Below are 19,784 nucleotides of genomic sequence, written 5' to 3' on the forward strand. Positions count from 1 at the left end.
TTAAGGACAGCAGATTATTAAATTGGCCTCATACACCGACTAATGTAATTAAAATTGGCAAGTATTACAGTGGCTTGCAAAAGAAGTCAAATCTAATACATCAACAATTGGCTTATTGAGCTTGGAGTTATTATATTTGTTGCAGTAGGCTTGAAGGTGGGGCAAAAGCTTGGCATGCTATACTGTGCACCCAGAAGCTGAAAGAAAAGAAAGAGAACAAAATAAAATATTTTAGTTTCATGGGTATCAGTGTATGCTTGCTAATTGTTTTTTCCTCCAAGTCAGACTATGTATTTGTAAGAATTCAAAGATGTAACTTCCATGATTAAAAAAACAAACTGGAATGTGAAGGGTTTTATTGCAAATGTGCAGCTGCCGTCCATACACAAGTTAATGCTCTTCTGTGTTTAGGTAAGATAATGGAAGGCTTAAGGTAGCAACAAGCAAATAGGCGAGCAAGAGGTAGAATGTAAGGTGGGGCATGGGCCATATAGTCATATCTTATGCGCCACGTAGGTAGACAGATTGGAATGATCATCCAATGGGTCCCTGGAGCTGGAAGAGTGGAAGGAAGAAGAAAGGATAGCTTATCGTATGGTACACCTCTTTTCTTTCAGATGGTTTGATTTATAAAGAGATTAGCTTGACTTTCTCGCAAGAATTTGTGGGAAAGACGCTGAAGACAAGCTTCTTGTTTTATTAAGAAACGCAGAATTAACTATGGATCTTCACATTTTTGTTCTCTTTATTTACCTGTGAGAGAGATGCTATGTTCAATTACGCTTGATTCAGAACTATCAAAACTAAGTTGCGTCCAATGACTATAGAGGTAATCTAAGCTTGGACTTTCTAAGAAAAGAAGATTACGAATCACGGGAACAAACTTCACATTCTATTTCTGTCTCGGGTGAAACTTTCTGAATACAGATAACTGAGGCCATGCCTCGTGCATACTCCTGCAAAATTATCATACAATTTGCCGAATGAATCACAGCAAAAGAAGCAACTTTACAAATTATCCTCCATTATGATACGCAGAGTCCAATATCGAAGTGTTATGAGTAAGGAATAAAGAAGTTTTGAATTAGTCTTTACATTCAGTTGCGACGGTAGAAAGTAGCTGGGGTATAGTATAAATAGGAACTTAAGAACTTGTAAAAATAAAAATATCCAAGATCATTAGCAATCAAAGATAAACTCTTTCTCTCTACTTCTTCTCTTTCCTCTTCTCTAATTCTCTCTATTACTTCTCCCCCTTCTTATTTCTTTTCTCAGCCCATTCTACTCTCTCTTTCTCTCCCTATTTCTCTATTAACTTCCTGCTGTCTTTCTTCTTCTTCTCTTCTATTCTGCTTTCTTCCCTCTAATTCTTCTGTATTTTTCCTAAAATTTCTTTCTTTCCCGTTCTTCTTCCCTCTTCTTTCTTCTTGACAAAATCTTTCTTCTTCTTTTTCCTCTATTCTTTCCTTCTTTCCTTTCCAGAATTTCCTTCCTTCTGTTCTTGCTCTGTTTCTTCTTTTTATTGGCAAAACCTTATTTCTGCACTTCTTTCTTTCCTCTGGAACCCCTTTCTTTCTTAAATTCTTGAACCAAAAAGAAAAATTCTTCTTGTTCTATTGTTTTCTGGTTTCCTTTCTTTTCTTTCTTTAATTCCTCACTTCCAGCATTTCAAGAACTTGTTTCTTGAAATTCTTGAAATTTTCGTTCCTTCCTTTATTCACATTCTTTTCGTGTTCTCCCTTTCTTGGAATTCTTCTTCTCGCTTCATTGATTTTTCTAGAAAATTTCTCCCTTAAATTATGATTTTGCTTCCTGAAAATCAGATTACTTTTTCTTAATTTTCTTTGTTTTCTTGAAATTCTTGAATCATGGAAGTGCAATATTTGGCACAAATTTTTCTTAACGAAGTTTAAGAAATTCTAGACAGAAGATTGAAAGAACAGAAGGAGTGGGAGGAACAAAGATTTGAAAAAGTGATTCAGAAAGTATAAAATTTAGATCAGAAATGGAAAGGTTTGAGCAATCAATTCAAGTGAAAAAAGGAAACGATTGCAGTCTTGATCAATGAAAGTCAAATTTTTGAAAAGCCTAGTGAAGAACAAAATGTCTCATGTGAAATTTCCGATAAGAATAGCAGGCGGAGAAAGAACTTTTTGTTGACATGTTTAATGTAAGTGAGATCAATAAGGAGAAGAACGATAAAGATAGTGAGGATGGACAACTAGAGTCTGAAATGAGGGCAATATTAGTTGAATCTGAAATGTTTGCACAATTCAGTTCTAAAACTAAGTTTTTTTCTACTGAAATTCTTGGAAATGTTATTAAAAAAAAGAAAAATAAGGATGTTACAAAAGGTGTGTGGCAACATTTTTGCCAAGATAGTATGCATTCTTATGGAAGATAAATGGGAAATGGTAAGAAGAGAAAGGAAGAAGGTTTTGACATCAAATTCTATTGCGATCTTGAAGGAACAAGCATTGGAAATTTGGAGAAGGAAAAGGAAAAAAAAAAGTTTAACATCTTCAGCCAAGCCTTATGGTCATTTGTGCTATGGTCATTTCAGCTGAAGCACGTGCAAGAAGTTAACATTTGGGGTTTTCAATTCAAGTGATTACTGACCAGCAAAAGCTACCATGTGGAATTTTCACATCTTTCTGACCAATTCTTGAGGAAAGAAGTTTCGCATCTTTCTGACCAAGTCTGAGAAAAGAAGTAACGGAAATTCATTTCAATTTTGAGTATTTTCTTCATTCTTGATGACAAGAATGATTTCAAGGGATGGAAAATGTTATAAGTAAGAAATAAAATAAGTATTTAATTAGTTTTTCCATTCGATTGTAAATGTAGAAAGCAGTTGTAGTGCCCAAAATAGTATAAATAGGAACTTGTAAAGATAAAGGTATCCAAAATCATTAGCAATCAAACTCCAAGATCATTAGCAATCAAACTCTTCCTCTCTACTTCTTCTCTTTCCTCTTCTCTAATTCTCTCTGTTACTTCTCCCCTTTCTATTTCTTTTCTCAGCCCATTCTACTCTCTCTTTCTCTCCCTATTTCTCTGTTTCAAAGGGATTGCAAGTCTGTCATATAACACAAAGGAAATTAGATAAAATTTGGCTATTTAAATTATGACTGCCAAAATCACTGATACAAATATCATAAACAAATGTAGAAAGCTGATTGAGCAAGAACACATCATTATGACCTCGACAAATTCTATTGCTGGAAGCCAAAGAATATTGCATTCCTCAGCCCATAATGATCATCTGCATATGGTAAGCTAAACAACTCAATATACATCAAAAGTTCTAAGAACCAAGGTTCCGAAAAAGCTCTGGAAGATGTGCATTTGTTAGCTTAGTCCTCTTGCTGATCTCATGTTTCTTCTTCTTGATCTTTGGCTTAGTGGAAATGCCCTGCACCTGGGCTGCGGCCCTCCTCTTTGCAGTGTTTGTGGCAGGTTTCATGCCATTCTTCTGTAAATCCTTCTCAATATCAAGCATATCACGAGGCAATTCAATCTCCCGAAAGAGCTGTTTAAGGTCATCATCCACCTTAATAACTGCCCTGGGGTCATTTGGATATGCAATGTCCTCCTGTGAATCAAAGTTTGATAGCAACCATATCTGACCAGCAGCTTTCAGAGCCTACCAAAATAATGAATTTTTTTTCAAGCCACAATGAGAAAAACATAGAATTATACTGGCAAGACAAGAAAAGTTTGAGCACAAAAGAGTAATTACTAATACTTGATCACTGCGAAACTTGTGAAGTAAAATTCACAGATATTGCTCCAAAGTACAAAAATAATAATTTAAAAAAAAAGTACCAAACATCCATCAATAGTACATAATAAACTGAAAAGAATTGAACAGAAGAAAGAAAGACATCACAAGTAATTCATGGCAAATGCACTTCATAGGAGGGGAAATAAGTGCAACAGAAGTCCAGATCAAAGAGGTCCAGTCACCACTCCTCATGGGTATGATGGACCAAAACAAGTGGAAGAATACAACAATCATTTATCTGCTGAAAATTTTGAAGCATGTTAAGGCACTCGGGTGATTTTCATCAATCCACTACTGTAATTGCTCTAGACGATGGCAAGTGTACTCTTTTACATTGATTCACTTGATGGTCACTGTTGTTTGGTTTAGAGAGAGAGACCTCAATGTTATACTAAACAAAAATTGATATCATATATGAAATTAAAAGAAATTATACACAACTTAATTATAGCTAAAGGAGAAAATTCAAGTTAAAGTAGAAAAGACTTTCTTCAGAACCAAAACCAACTAAAAAGAAAGGGAGAGATAAGGGCAAACAAAGGAAAAGGCAAAAACTAACCTAAAACATTAAAGAGAATGATTCTGATAATCAGAACTCAAAGCAAATCTTTCTCTTCATTCAGAGAAACCATTTTTACTACAAGTAAACTCGCTTTAAGAAAGCTGGCAACAAAAGCTAAAGAGGTTTCAGTTGCTTCATTCAAATGACAGAAATGTATTGGGGGCCACCCAGCCGAATTCTTATGCATCCAGTATTATATTGATTCACCTGCTCAGATATTACTTGGCAATATTGAACATTTTTCTCTCAAAGATTCAGCCATGAAAACCGAACAAATGGTACAATTCACGAGATAAAACCGAAAAGTGATATCCAATATTTAGATATACCTGCAAATCCTCCATGACAGTTGGGTATGCATCCTTGAGATCAATGACAGCAATGCCCTCAGGAAATTTTCGTATCAAAACAATTAGCTGACTCTTGTCCTTCAAGTCATGCTTGGACTGTAATAAATTAAAAACCCAAAATATTATCTTCCATGAAAAGGGAATTATAAGGTAGTAACTAAAACAGTAACAAGACTTGATTACTGATCCAAAAATGCTTAACCATAAGTACTTGAAGGCACATAATTTTTATGTCACCTTGTATGAGAAGCGCTTCCCATCATAGTAGACTTTTGGGTTGTTCCTCAAACTGTCGAAGACAGCTTTATTGGAGTTCACATCAACAAAACATGCTTCATTTATTTGCTCAGGTGTAAAAGCTAGCCTTTTCTGAAAACAAGCAAAAAACATACATCATGATGGTTAATGGCTTACAACACGTGTGCACACACACACTCACACTCATACACATACAATCAAACAAAATAGAAGAGAGAGAAAATGATATATGCACATAGGAGGAAAATCTCGGGCGTAGTACAAGAAAATCATAAATTAGAAGAAAAGAAAACTAGTAAAAACAACTCCAGAAAGAAATGCAGAGCAAGCATGCATAACATCAACAAAGCAGTACAAAAGCACCAAACAGAAGTAGAGATGACAAGAGAGATAGAGAGGGAGGGTGTTGGGATCCCACTACAATGTTCCAAGAAAGAGAAGCTTCAAAGATAAGAGAGGGAAGGAGAGAGGAGAACAAGGCTTCCAGCAAGGAAAAGGCACCCAAAATCTGGAACATGACCGAGTACAAACTAGTCAAGCAAAGAGATCAACTAAAATCCCATTTTGCGTTCACATGCATACTTTGTTATTACCCTCATTAAAGTGTGAAACACAACAACCAATACAGTATGCCACTCACATTCTTTAGCTAAAACATCCACTCCCAACTAACCAACATCTTCACAAGCACCTAGTCTCATGTTGACAGGCACAACATATTAACTTAAAAAATAAAAGTGAACAACATGAACTGCATATCCACAACTGAATAATGCAAAAGTAAATAATCAATTGTATCCTATGCCTCATTGCCCTGATGGAAACTAACAATAAACAGCATAGTGGTTTCAGAAAGTCCTTGATCGTTCTTCAGCAAAGAGTCAGCACAACCTAGCAGAACACCCAGAACACATATATTGATTAATAGAGAAAACCATTAGTTATGTCAACAGCAATAACATTACAAAAATTGCATACCACACAGGTGGCCACATTTCAAAATACTATAACCAAGCTCATCTTGATCTTAGCCTATTACCCAAATCTTAGCACAACCACCATCATAAAACAAGGAACACCATGAAATTCAATTCTGCACATTTCTGATCCAATAAGAATTAAATGTTTTGTGAAACCCAGAATTATCTGGATCTATAGTTGGTCCCACTCCCCACCCCCTCAAAAGAAGCAAGTCACACGGTGAAATTGCCAGCAGATTAAAATACGCATGCAGGACATGTGTTTGATTGTAGAAACTCTTTTCTTTTGCAAACAATGATTAATATATATGTGAAGTCAGAGGGCCTTCTTATTGGTAGAACAAAAATTGCTGCCTGCATACTTTCCAATAATGTATCCTATCATATAAAAATGTAAAAGTGGCAGCAGAAGCAACAGGAAATAACAATGTTTTAAAGACTCAATAGGCTTGCAAAATAAACCATGCAAACTATAGAGGCACTAATCTTTTTCTCTATCAACCCATCATGAACATAATGGAAAAGCTACAATCTTATTTAGCAACATTGGAAAACAAAATTAAGGACAGGCACTTAGGAATGAACCTCTAGCAGCAGGTCTATAACACGCTTGATCTGAGCTCCAACAGGGCCTTTACGAATACTGTTGATGTGTTGTAGTCTCTCCGTGTCATTTGAAAATTTGACAGGTGGACCTGGAGTCCTAGGATTTGTTAATGGCGATGCAGCTACAGGTGTAGTTTTTTGAAATGAAGCAGATTTAGAAGGCCCTGCTTTAGCTGCAATGCTGGTGAGGGTCGATTGGCACTTCTCTTGTTGCTTCTTGAATCTATCTAATCTTTCTTGCAGTGCCATCTCTGCGCAGGAACGACTACTTAAATATTCAAAAGTGGTATTACATGTTAAATAGCATCCAAAAAGGGGGAAAAAAACAATATTAACCTTATAAAACCAGGAAAACAAATTCCAGGACCTCTTTGAAGAATCCAAAATTAAATGGTTGATTCGAGCTCATAGAATTTATCTTCTAATTTCTCCAATATCAACCATATAGATATGACTAACGATATGATTAAAGATCAACCAGCCAATACAATCACACAAAAAATTTCTTTTTCCCCCTTTCCGATAAAGGAGAACCAAAAAAGTTTGTTCCATCCGATTTATCCTTACTAACAAGAATATTCTATGAAACGAAGAAGAACCCCATAACAACAGTCTCCAAAATTCGAAACAGTAGCATAGTACCAAAATCAAGAGATCAAAAAGTAAAATGTTAACCTGTTTGAACGCAACTTTTATCTTTTCCTTTCTGATGGTTTGATCGCCCTAATTGCAGTTTCTATCTGATGATATAATTTCTCTAATTCCAATTGCAGTGGAAAAAAAAATAGATTAAGGGCGAGAAGAAAACAATTATGACGGTAGAAATGGGGGGATGGGAAGGTGGTGAAGGACAAAGCTAAGATTGAAATTGAAAGTAACAGAACACTCGATGATTGAAGTCAAACAAAAATAGAGGACATTATCCTCAACTGATATATCCCAGTTGAAATATTGGATCCAAGAAAGTAAAGCCTAAAACCCTAATTTTCAATGTTAAATCAGCCGAAAATAGAGAGAAGCACCATATACATGTGTACGCGCGAATACGTATATGCAAGGAATTGGATCGGTGGTATCGAGAGACCAATGTCCCTCCCTCTCACTCCGCCTTTCTTTCTGCTGGAAAACGCAAATTCTTGCATTTCTTGCTATAAAAGGTAAAATAATAGAGCCAAACACAGCCGCCCAAGCCATGAGTATTTTGTGGGCCTTCGTCTCGGGTAGAAAGCTTTGAAAGCCCATTGCCAATTTAGAACGACCTCGTTTTGACCTAGAATCACAAATTTGTGCCCACTAGCTCGAGTCTTTGTAAATACAGCATGAACACGTGGCCTGAAGATCGCATTATTATTTATACCCGAGCTTTGACATTTCACGCTCAGCAAGAACAATTACATGCTTAGAGAGAGAAGACAGTGTCGGAAACCAAGTATACATACAGTTTTTGGTCGCCGGAGGTACGTTGGTTTTTGGAAATGGTTCCCAAGGACTCATCGGAGGAGCTTCCCGACGGATGGACTGTGCAATTTAATGTTCTAAAGACGGGTCGCAAAATTAAGGTAAAGTTAGAACTCTCGTGTTTTCAGCTAATTTAGGGTTTTATGGCCCTACTTTATATATTTTTTTTAGCTGGAAGATTGTTGTTTTTGAGTTTTTAAGAGCATATACAAGTGCGTGGACGAATAAATTTTTAAATTTTAAGCTTACGGGGTAGAGGTTGTTGAATGGCTGACTATCATCTACTGATGGTAGTTTATTTTTGTATATTGATCTTTGAAATAATAAAGAAAGAGAATGTTTTAACTCAATTAGATGGACTCTGGGGTTTTGTCTAGCTCATGTAATAGTAATGTTCTTGATAATTCAGCTGCATGTTGTTTGCTATGCAATTCAAGTTTGCTGTTTTAAATTTTTCAAAGGATTTGCACGTAGATAATATGAATTTGATGTTGTTTAGGACAGTGTATATCTTTTCATGTTATTGGATTACACTCTCAAATGACCTGTTTTATGAAATAAATTAAATCGGTGTATAGAAGGATCTTTTATCACATTGTATTTGACTTCTGTGATGACCAGAATCTTGCTCGGTTCATGAACTTCAACACTTGTTCTTTAAAATTTAGGACAAAATCTTTGTCCATGATATAAGGGTTTAAATTGCTGAACCAACTCACTTCGTTTGTTGCAATGTAATTATGCTTAAATAAATGATAAGCATATGGGAAATATGGAATATTATGGTGCCCTGATTTGTTAAGTTAGCTTCAGTTTGAGTAGAAGCCTCTCACTTTTTCTCTTTTATATTTTAGGGATAAGTCTAGGTCAGTCCAATTTTTCCCTCAATCTGTCTCAATATATATAAGAAAATTATTCACTTTTAAAATATACATTATTTATTAATTATAAAATTCTTTAAAAATTGTTCGTGTAATACGTAATAATATAATAATATGATTTTTAATCATTTACAAAAATAAAAATGTAGAGATTAATCAAATGGTACTTCAAATTTCTTTTGTCCGTTCTAATTTTTTTGGATGGAGGTACAAAGGCTGGATAATAAATGATAGGCTTCTCCAGAGGGTTGAATAACCTCAAATAGATAGATGAAAAGACTCGTACTTCAATTTTATTTTGTTATTTCAATTTTTACTTTGATTCTCATAATAATATGATTTTTAATCATTTACAAAAATAAAAATGTAGAGATTAATCAAATGGTACTTCAAATTTCTTTTGTCCGTTCTAATTTTTTTGGATGGAGGTACAAAGGCTGGATAATAAATGATAGGCTTCTCCAGAGGGTTGAATAACCTCAAATAGATAGATGAAAAGACTCGTACTTCAATTTTATTTTGTTATTTCAATTTTTACTTTGATTCTCAAAGAGTAGGGAATGAAAATTTTGCAAAATTCAGCCCCATTTATTGTTAATGAAGATTGCAAATTTATATATATATATATAACACGGAATTATGTGTATATATATATATATATATATATATATGTATATATATAGATTTTTGTGCATGTTTATGAAAAGGTTGCATGTGATCTGAAAGGTCTCATTTTTGAGGAAGTGTTTGATTTTGGGTTAGAATTTCAATTGAAGTGAATTCCTATATGAGAAGGAAAAAGATATCCTTGTTTGGTTTCCATTGTTTTCTGTAACTGGCAAAAAGATAGGAATGGTAGCAGGATGGGTCAGGGTTTTTTGTTTCAATTTATCAATATAATTTATTTACTAAAAAAATATATGTTAGACATATACATATATTTTTATTAAAATCATAATATTTATATGCTTAAATATGTAAAATAAAATAAATTTTTAAATAAAACTAATATAAATTGTCATTGGTCGGGTTATTGGAATTCGTAGCAGGGTTGAGACGAATTGCTATCCCTAAAAAACAATGAAAGGTCATAACAACACTTGCACGGAGCAAAGAATCTTGATAATACAGTTGGAATTTGGTTTATATTCCAAATCTGTAAAATGCTTTAAAAAGGCATTATGGATACCTTGCTGTTTACTTGCATGTTCAGAAGATCCTTGTAGCAGAACCCACGTCAAGATTACTAGCACATAGTCCCCTTATGCAAATTTTGACTATTTTGGGAAACAATTGTAAAAGTGGATGATTTGTTGTGGACCTGTGGTAAGTAAATTAAATGATGCTGGTTGATGAAAAATGTGAAGAATTTAGGTAAGCTATAGTTTGAGTAAAAGCATATCACAACGTTGTTGGTATAGTAAGTGCTGTATCTAATCTGTTAAGAGCACAGAAGATCGGTGTATAATTTGTTAATCAATTCATTTGTCTTTGTTAGCATATTTATTATTAAAATAACCGAAGACTTGCCTATTTTGCCCTGTGAAGTTAACCAGCAAGTTGTTTTCAATATCTGTGGCATGCTAGGTTGCCGGAGGATTTTCATTAAATGAATTTTGGAGATCACCACATTAAATGTATTAGCATATGTAAAAACAATCAACTGCCACTATGCTGGATTTCATTGCTAACTGCATGCTTTTTAGTTATGGTGATTTGTAATGTTGGAAGACAATGCTAAAACTTGGTCTGAATATTTCTCAACCGAAATAGTCAGCTATTAATATTGCTAAAGAAGGCAATGGGAATTGCAATTTATGAAGTAATATCAGAGACACAGTTAATTAAAAGTTTAATCAACACAATGAATGGGTTTCTTCTGTTGCTATGTTTTCCTTTGAGGTTGTCAGTTAGATATTTTAACAGTCTGTATTTATGAAGTAACTTGGTCCATGTTACCTTCAGATCAATGATGTTATGGACAGAATAACTATCTTAAAAAAAAAGTGAGTAAATGATAATGGCAAAAGGGGGAGGAGCACAAATCTGGGGAAAACCTTACTTAACAAAATTTTGGAATATGGTTGTCTAACCATGACATTTGGCCTTTGTAGTATTATACGAACACTGGAAATGGTAAAAAATTCTACTCCAAAGATGACTTCATAAGCCATATTAAAGCACAAAGTACTCGACTTGACCAGCCTCAACCAACTAAGAGTTCAATTGGAGGGCCCACAAATAATAACCTGATGGTCAGTATGGTGGCACGAGACCTTGTGCCTATTTATTGTTTTGCCTCCTTCATTTCTCTTAATTTCTACTTATGTGGTCAATGTTAAAATTAGCAGTTTATGGAACACACAAATGAACATCCTGAATGGTTACCTCACGGTTGGATCGTGGAGTTGAGAACCAGACAAAGTGGCTACGCAAGCGGAAAAATATACAAGGTATTAATTATGTTCATATAAGAGTCATTTTAAATTTATTTTTAAGTAACTTCTTTATCACTCTGTCTTTTCATTTAATGTCATTGGATGAATCTTTATTAATATGCAATAGGCACGGTCACTTGGAGGCTGCCAATCATTAATTGGCTTAAGCAACATGATTAACATATTACATGCACATGATATGTGCTTGAGACATCAAAATTTTCCTTATAAATATCTTTTTATACACATGATTGCAACTTCTTCCGGTAAAGCTACTTGGTTTACCTTATAATTGTAAAATATAAACCCTTTCTGGATAAAATTTGAACATGCACGCTTAATCATTTTTTTCCTAGAATGCTCTGGGTGCTTTGCGCTTATGAACTTCTTTCCATATGAATTTATTTTTTCTTTTAGACGATTTGATCAAATGCTAAAATGTTATTAACATAGTTGTCAAATTAAGATTCAAATCGAGAATCGAAATCTTCATTTTATGAATAGAGAATTGAGAATCGGATTGGCGTAAGATTCGATAAAAATTCTAAAAAATTAATTAAAAATAATATATGTTCTAAAAATAAGTAAAAAATATATTTTATGATGACATGTTTTGATAAATATATAATTATCATTTATATAATTAGAAATATTCTTTATAATAGAATAATATGTGTTTTCTATGTTCATAGTTTTATGTTGTAAATTATGAAAACATGTCATTATATAAATTCTGGAATTGTAGATAATACTTAGTATTATATATATATGCCAAAACTCGCATTTAAATTTCATCAAATAATTAAATAGTAAAAAAAGATAGAAGGATTTAATATTATTAAGGGAGATTTATAATTTAGTCTCTGGGTATTGTCACTATTTACAAGTCAATTTCTGCATTGATACATTTTCCATCAAATTGTCAATAAAAAAGAAAGAAAAAACTTTAAAAATCCAATTTTTCCCTCATCGCTCCCAATTAAATCATATTTTCTCTCTAACTCTAAAGAGATAAAAAAACAACCTCCTTCAATATTCTTGTTCTACTACAACACTCCACACCGGGGGCATCCTTCTTATTCTTCTTCTCTTTCCTTCCTTCAATTGCAACCACATACTTTCTATTGACGTCTCCATCTTCTTATTCTTCTTGTTCTTCTCCTTCTTTCTTTTCCCAGTAATTTTGTTCAACAGCTCCCCACCCCAACTCCTCTCTCTTCCACTCTGTCACATGTGAAATGAGACCCTTAGCCCCTCATTTAAAGCAACCAATCCTCCTCGATTCCTCTTCTTATTCTTCTTCATCTTCCAATATTTTTATCCTTATCTTTATCACTCACATAATGTAACAACAATTAAAAGAAAAAAGAAATTGATAAAAAACAAGCAGCTATAGAAATTTAAACAAAGTCTTCATCGTCAAGTTTGGGTTATTTGGGTATATACTCATACACCAAACAGTGTGATGTTGTAATCCAGATTATCAATAAACTAACAAAATTTCAATAAAAAAATTTATGGCAAATCACAAAATATGATAATCAAAATTCAACAAAACAATAAAAGTGAGATCGGAAAACCCACATCAAATTTGAGAATGAAAACAAACCAAAAAAGAAATAATATAAAAGGGATAAATCATATCTTAATGAGGAAGACAGAAGAAAAAGAAATCAAAATAGTCACTGATTGTGAGAATTTTGCATTCTTTGCACTCGACTGTACAATATTGATTATAGAGAAAGCATTGTTGGTATGATACTGTAGATTGTCTAGGCTCTAGCTTCATTTCGGAACTGTAGGCTTTGTCAATACCTCTTCCATGGGTGTGATTTGCTTCACTCTTTATTCTACCATCTGCTCTGTTTTAGCCTGGTGTGTTGGTTGAAATTTGAGAATTGGAGAGCTCTTAAAAGAAAGAGCGAAGAACTGAGTTAAGGATTCTCAATAATGGAAAGTTTATATTTCTAGTGATTACGGACATCTAAGGGCACATTAGTCTTTTTCTAATAATCTAACGGCAAATGGGTTTGAAAATTGACAGAAGGATCTCATTATTAATGGATTTAAAATGTAGGGACGTTTTAGTAAGTTTTTTAAAATGCAGGGGCTGATTTGTTATTAATGGCAATACTCAGGGATTAATTAGTAAATCTCCCTATTATTAATGTAAATTGTCATAACTTGCCAACTATAATTAGTTAAGTAAATTAACTATAAAGAAAAAAAAGAAAAGAAAAAAGAGAGAAGGAGAAAAATGGGTGATAGAAGAAAATAGTTGAGGAAAAATTTTGTTACTGAATGAGATCTTAAATTTTAAAAATATAAGCCTAAAGAACCCCTTATATTTAATTGATTGAATCGGGTTGCGAACTCGATCAATTCATATTAATTCACTTGATTTACTATTGATTCTTTCAATTTAGTTACAATTCATGTGCATTTGCAATTTATCTTATATATTTAAATCCCTAGGATGTGGAATCTAATCGAGAATCGTAAGATTTGAATTAAGAATCGTACGATTCAGTGACATTTAAGATTCGCCATATAGATTCAAATCGATTTGTTGGGAAATTGATTTGAATAGTAAGATTCGAAGAGAGAATCATAAAATTCTGATAACAGTGATTATTAAATAGCAATCTTTGCAGAAGATTGTTCATGTCGATAATAATATTTTATTGCTTTTATTCCCAAAATCAATTTTATGGTATTTTAAATGGCATTAGATTGTATGACTGCATTTTCTGGTGCAGTGTTACGTTGATAGTTCTACTGGCCACAAATTCTATTCCAAGCCAGAGGTGCTTCGATATCTGGAAAGTATGAAGCAGAAGAGTTGCACATTAGAGCAGCAAGAAACACCCATGAGTGTTCTCCCTGAAAACAAGGTTTGTCCGCAATATCCTGATTCTGTTTTTGTTATATGCCAAAAACTTTTTTTTTTTGCAGTTATGGTATTTGCTTTGCTGCTGAGCATGCACCGATAACTTGAAATGCATCAATACAAAGGTTTAGTTGTTGGTTGCATGAAACCATGTGCACTATTTTGGCAAATAAGGAAGAACGAATTTGTTAAAGATCCTGATATTAGCATAACTTGTGTAATGCAATATATAAGGAAAATTTGATGCATATGGCATCGTACATACAAAAGGTATGTGCTATAAATGGAAACTCTACAAATGCTTGAGAATAGGGATGTTGTATTCCATATTATTCTGGAAGTACAGAAAGAGGAAAGTAGTACTTCTAAAAGTTTGAGGGGTTTTTAACAATCAATCATAATCTTAGAGATGTAAATTTTCCAAGATATTCTTTTTGGTATGTTTTTGTGAACATATGTTAGTCTATCAGTTGACTTTTGAAATCCATTTCAAGCTTGAGATGATCAGATATCTGAAAAATAAGTGCAGATAATACCATTTCCAGATAAACAAAGAAACATTATTCTATGTTTTTTTCTCATTGCATAGTAAAGTTATAGTATCTTTTTATTCTGCGAAATTTGTCTGATCAAATTCCAGTATTCTAATTCTAAGTCTCTGCATAAAATCTAGGTTCAGTTTGAGAAGTCTTCAGTGGAGGATTTACCTACAGGGTGGATCAAGAGTACCAAAATTACAAGGAATGCAAATGGAGTCAGAAAAGACCCGGTAAGAACTTTTGATAATACTCGTTTGTCTAATATTATTTAGTTTTCAGATGAATTTTTAGAGGGGTGGTAATCTTCCCTACCACAGCTGGTGCTTGATCCTCCTTTTTAAGAGATAAGGCTGGTACCATTACCTGCTATGCTGTACCTATTTGCTATATATGTTTTTTTGCGGTTGAAAATTTTTGCGGTAACAACATATTTTGACATACCTAATGGGGACAATAAATTGATGTTGATCAGTACCCTTTTGCCACAGTATTACACAGATCCAGTAACTGGACGTGTCTTCCGATCCAAAAGGGATGTTCAACGCTATCTAGAAACTGGAGAAATTAGTAGACGTGCAGTTTTTCCAAAGAAAGGACCCATCGATGAAAAAATCTTGGTACATATGAACCTAACCTTATATTCCTGAGTTTAAGTGATATATTGCAGTTTCCCTGCTGTTGATATCATCATTCTCTTTGGGGATTCATATATGTTGTGCCACGAATTTGATAGTTAAATGTTTGATCTATGGGATTTTTATGTGAAATTAAATGCATATAGTATGCATACTATATGCTTCAAAATATAGTTTAAACAAAAATCTAAAATTTTGAAGCCTTTACTTTCCAATCTGCTAGCCCAAAAACATAGCTCACAATGCTATTAAAATAATTTATGTTCATGCTATTCAAGTTGTGTGAAACCTGTGTTGCAGTAAAACACTTGCAACTTAATTAAAGATTTTGTAAATTGAAGGAGGTATAGAACAAACATTGTGTTTTATGCTCTTGCAACAGTACGAATTCATATTTGTCCCACTGGTAATTTACACTTAAATCTTTATTTTGAAGGATCAGATATTTGACCCATCACATACTTGCAACTTTTCTCTTAAAAAGGTGAAAGCTTCTACACCTTTTTAAAAATCAACTTCATTTAAAATAGCATGAGATGCAGTGGGATGCTGTTGTATGGAACATATTGCAACTTACCAGAAAAGAGAAGTGATTATAGCAATAACATGATGCCAGAGTTGGCATACATGGGTCAAAACTGTGAAACTTCTCTTTAGAACTTAGATACTTGTACGGGAAATATCCATGTGCTGAATTTTATAAACATTGACAAATATGTGATAGATTTATTTCAATATTCCTGTATTATTGTAATGGTCATGATTAGACATTTAACTAGGATGAAACTGTCAACGACTTAATCTTGCAGTATCAAGCATTAAAAGTCAAGTAAGCAGGCACTTCCCATAGCTGAGGATTTGGATGAGCATTGTACAAATCATGATCACAACTTATTAAAAGAACCCTAAACAATTGTTTTACTTGTAGCATTGTTTTATAGCCTTCATAAAGACTATGCTTCATATGGTATCGCTTTTGCAAATGTTATTCAGAATGTGTATTGTTGTTGTACAGCATTTTAGCAAAAAATTCACCATCATCTTTTCTCATATATGAATTTTTGTTCCTTCTTCTCTCTCTCTCCTGCACCCCCCCCGGCCGGATGTTTAGGGGGAACTTACCAGCACATGACAAAATTGGAAGTTGCAACATCTTGACTTGAAATTTAAGAGTATCCATTTCAGGATCGTATTGTATTTTTCTGTCTTGTCTGTTTTCTGAGCTACCCGGCCCTTGTCTCTGTGCTATTAGTCGTGTTTGAGACATATGCTGTTATTTTAGAAAAGACAAATTAAAAAGGGATTATGTATTGAGATTTATTCCAGACGGGGCTTGCACCTACATTGACTGTTGATCCTCTAAAATTTGTCAAGTCTTGAGTAATATTAATCTCCCACTGGCCCCTTCTCACAGTTCTGTGTTTTTGCCCTTGTGTTAGCCATCATTATCTGAAGCTAAAAGGCAGAAACTAAAGCATGATGCTACAGGGCAACAGCTTTATACAGGTGCAGAATTTTATTAGTTGGTACTAATTATTTAAACCAAATGATGATCTGTGTCATGGGGAAACAAGCCAAACATACCTAAACTTCACTTTACTGATGTGGACAAACTTACTGATGCAGGTAAGGGGACTTCTGATGTGGGCAGCACTTCATCCACTGTAACTACAGTTTGTGTGGTTACTACAGTTGATGTACCTTCACAAGAGAGTCCGAGGGATAATGTGGAGGGTAATGGTGCTGAATGCAAGGAAAACTTTAATGCAAACTGGTTAGCACAAGGAAATGTTGAAGTTTCTGAGAGAAATCAAGACAAAAACGTCAGCCCTGCTGGCAGACATGGACTTTTATTTCCTGAATATGATAACAAGCAAGAGCAGAACTTGCCTGACAGTGAGACAGGAAGCTACAAACAAAAAACTCAGAATAGTTTGAGCAACTTCAATAACCAGAAAAGCCTCCACTTGCAACGTCGATTTTCGAAGCGACTAGCTGGAATTGAACCAGAGCTGATGGGAATCTCAAGTTCCATTGTTCAAGCAATTCCTGAAGCTGGTAATAAGAAAGAGCAAGAGCAGAACCCTCCTGAGAGTGGGATAAAAGTGGATGAAATTTATGGAGGAAAAACTTTGAATAGTTTGAGTGAATCGAATAACAAGAAAGGGCTTAACTTGCCTCACCAGTCTTCTAGTTGTCGTGATGTGATTGAAACCAAGCCAGGTGTCAACTTAGTGTCTATTGTGCAAGCTCTTCCAAAAACTATTAAGGCTCAGAAAGGTGAAGCCATTATACATATGGATTTGACTTCAGATGTTGTGACAGATAAAAGATCTGACCAAATGAATGCTGAACCCATAACAGAGCTTCCGCCTTGGGCTACCACAAATGCTAACAATCCATTACTTCAAGAGCTATCAAACAAGAGCCAAAAATCTGATACAACCCAATCTGTACTTCCAAAGGCCAGAGTTCCCAATCGAAATCAGTGTATTGTTAGTGCTGATAGTGGACCTATTTTAACTTCTGAAACTACTGTCCAACAAGAGCAGAACTCTCTTCGGGGTGGGATGAAACGGAAGGGCCAAGAAAAGACGCACAATACTTTGAGCAAACCAAGTGATAAGAAACTAAGAAAAGGGTTGAACGTGCCCTGTCGGTCTTCAAAGCGAATTGCAGGTCTTGAACCTGAGGTGGAAGCCAACACAGGGTCCAATGCACAGGCTCTTCAGAATGCAAAAAGATCTTATAAAACTGAAGCCATCCTAGCCGTGAGTTTGACTTCAGACAAAGCATCTCGCCAACTTGGTGCTGAATCTGGAACTGAGTTTCCAAATCATGCTTTGACTGATGTCAAGAACCAAGTGTCTTTTCAGGACACAGCTGTTTCCAGGAACCAATTGCCAGTGCAGGAAACTGACAAAACCAATAATGAAAATGCAGAACCACAGCTTATCCCTCCATTTGGGGAGTTCTGGTCAGATCCTTGCCTTGAATTTGCATTCAAGACTCTTACAGGTGAAATACCTATTGAGATTACTGCTAAAAGTGAAATGGTTTCAACTCCTGCTGCTGATATCATAGATCAGAGGAACGCACTCATGAAAACAATAGATAATAGTAGCAAGGGAAAAACGCAGATCAACCCAGGAAGACACAAAAAAAGTAAAAGCCTTCTTTTGCCTCATCAATCTCCAGAACAAGTTCCAGAGCTTGGAAGTGAACTGACAGGCAGCTCAATATCCAATGCACATGCTTTTAAAATGACAGGAAGAACAGCTAGAAAAACATCCAGTAGAGTTGAACCTGTTCTGGATTTGGGTTCTCCAGACAATTTTGTAGCGGGAGCTTCTCAGCAGCTCAAGGCTGGGCCAGAAGTAGCACATGCACGTTATTCTACAACTCAAATTGAGCCTTCAAATAAGAGGGTAGAGCGCCTTGACGACTGCACTCCAACTGAAAAGCGTTCACAAAAGTTGCAAATTGAGAAGAATGGCAACAAGCCAGAGTTACAGCCAAACTTTTCCTTTGGGGATTATTGGTCAGACCCGTGCTTTGAATTTGCATTCAAGACTCTTACAGGTGCGATACCAGTAGATGATAATTTGCCAGTTCAGAGTTACTTCCAGCAACAAGTTGACACTTCTCAAATCCAGAGAGAAGGTTACTTCCAGCAACAAGTTGACACTTCTCAAACCCTGAGGGAAGGTTACTTTCAGCAACCAGTTGACACTTCTCAAACCCTGAGGGAAGGTTACTTTCAGCAACCAGTTGACACTTCTCAGACCCTGAGAGATGGTAGTTTGGCACTTCCTGATTGTGGCTTACCCAGCTTTTTTCAAACTGATATATCAGTGCACTTTGATGCTCCAGAGAAGCAAGCTGCATCCCAAACACGAGTACCCTTGAATAATCCTTCCTTCCTACCTTCTGGAAGTGTGAGCTTACCTAGTTGCAGTAACATTGGTTCTCAACAACCAACACACTTGAAGGAGAATAAGGGAATGCAGGGGAAGGTGAACTCCTAGAGTCGAGGTAACTTTTTTACCAGTTTGGAAGTATTAAAATTATCTGTGATAATATGCAGCCTTTTCCGATCAATAACCTTTGTGGTTATATTTTAGCTTTTGTAATCTAATATTGAATACAATTTGAACTGTTGTAAAATAGTCTTTCAACTTTGGTAGCTCGTTCAGATGTAGGGGGATCACCATGCAAAAAGTTTTCACTAATGCGATATGTTGTACTTTCTTCCCTTTTCACATCAATGAATAGAAAATCAAGTTTTTTTTTTTTTTTTTTTTTTTTGTAATTTTATTTTATTTCTTGAAGCATCAAGGGTCCAAACGTTCTCTGCTCCTTGTGTAATAGCAGATAGTTCATTAATTCATATTTTACTG

The 19,784-nt window shown here is 34.8% G+C and overlaps 2 protein-coding genes across 15 annotated transcripts; one reads left to right on the top strand and one right to left on the bottom strand.

The window, feature by feature from the left end:
• Positions 1 to 3,101: 3,101 nt before the first annotated feature.
• LOC110609553 (general transcription factor IIE subunit 2) lies at positions 3,102 to 7,698 on the bottom strand. 12 transcript variants are annotated; one of them, XM_043953914.1, is made up of 6 exons: positions 7,573 to 7,590; positions 7,219 to 7,300; positions 6,523 to 6,794; positions 4,937 to 5,068; positions 4,679 to 4,795; positions 3,102 to 3,646 (listed from the first exon to the last, which is right to left on the bottom strand). In XM_043953914.1, the coding sequence occupies exons 3-6, from the start codon at positions 6,790 to 6,792 to the stop codon at positions 3,308 to 3,310; spliced, it is 858 nt and encodes a 285-aa protein (XP_043809849.1). In that variant the 5' UTR covers positions 6,793 to 6,794; positions 7,219 to 7,300; positions 7,573 to 7,590; the 3' UTR covers positions 3,102 to 3,307. The 12 variants fall into 12 exon arrangements, with proteins under 12 accessions (XP_043809849.1, XP_021604893.2, XP_043809850.1 ...); XM_021749201.2 differs by having other exon boundaries at positions 6,523 to 6,808; XM_043953915.1 differs by having other exon boundaries at positions 6,523 to 6,811; positions 7,573 to 7,587.
• A 206-nt stretch (positions 7,699 to 7,904) lies between these two features.
• Positions 7,905 to 19,680, top strand: LOC110609552. Of its 3 annotated transcripts, none has more exons than XM_021749193.2 (8): positions 7,905 to 8,102; positions 10,997 to 11,137; positions 11,231 to 11,335; positions 14,080 to 14,214; positions 14,884 to 14,979; positions 15,238 to 15,366; positions 16,824 to 16,890; positions 17,011 to 19,680. In XM_021749193.2, exons 1-8 carry the CDS (start codon positions 8,019 to 8,021, stop codon positions 19,410 to 19,412), a joined length of 3,159 nt encoding a protein of 1,052 aa, XP_021604885.2. In that variant the 5' UTR covers positions 7,905 to 8,018; the 3' UTR covers positions 19,413 to 19,680. The 3 variants fall into 3 exon arrangements, with proteins under 3 accessions (XP_021604885.2, XP_043809847.1, XP_043809846.1); XM_043953912.1 differs by having other exon boundaries at positions 14,890 to 14,979; XM_043953911.1 differs by having other exon boundaries at positions 11,234 to 11,335.
• The last annotated feature ends 104 nt before the right edge of the window (positions 19,681 to 19,784 follow it).

The sequence above is a fragment of the Manihot esculenta genome, chromosome 2 (assembly GCF_001659605.2).
Source record: "Manihot esculenta cultivar AM560-2 chromosome 2, M.esculenta_v8, whole genome shotgun sequence".
NCBI lineage: Eukaryota > Viridiplantae > Streptophyta > Magnoliopsida > Malpighiales > Euphorbiaceae > Manihot > Manihot esculenta.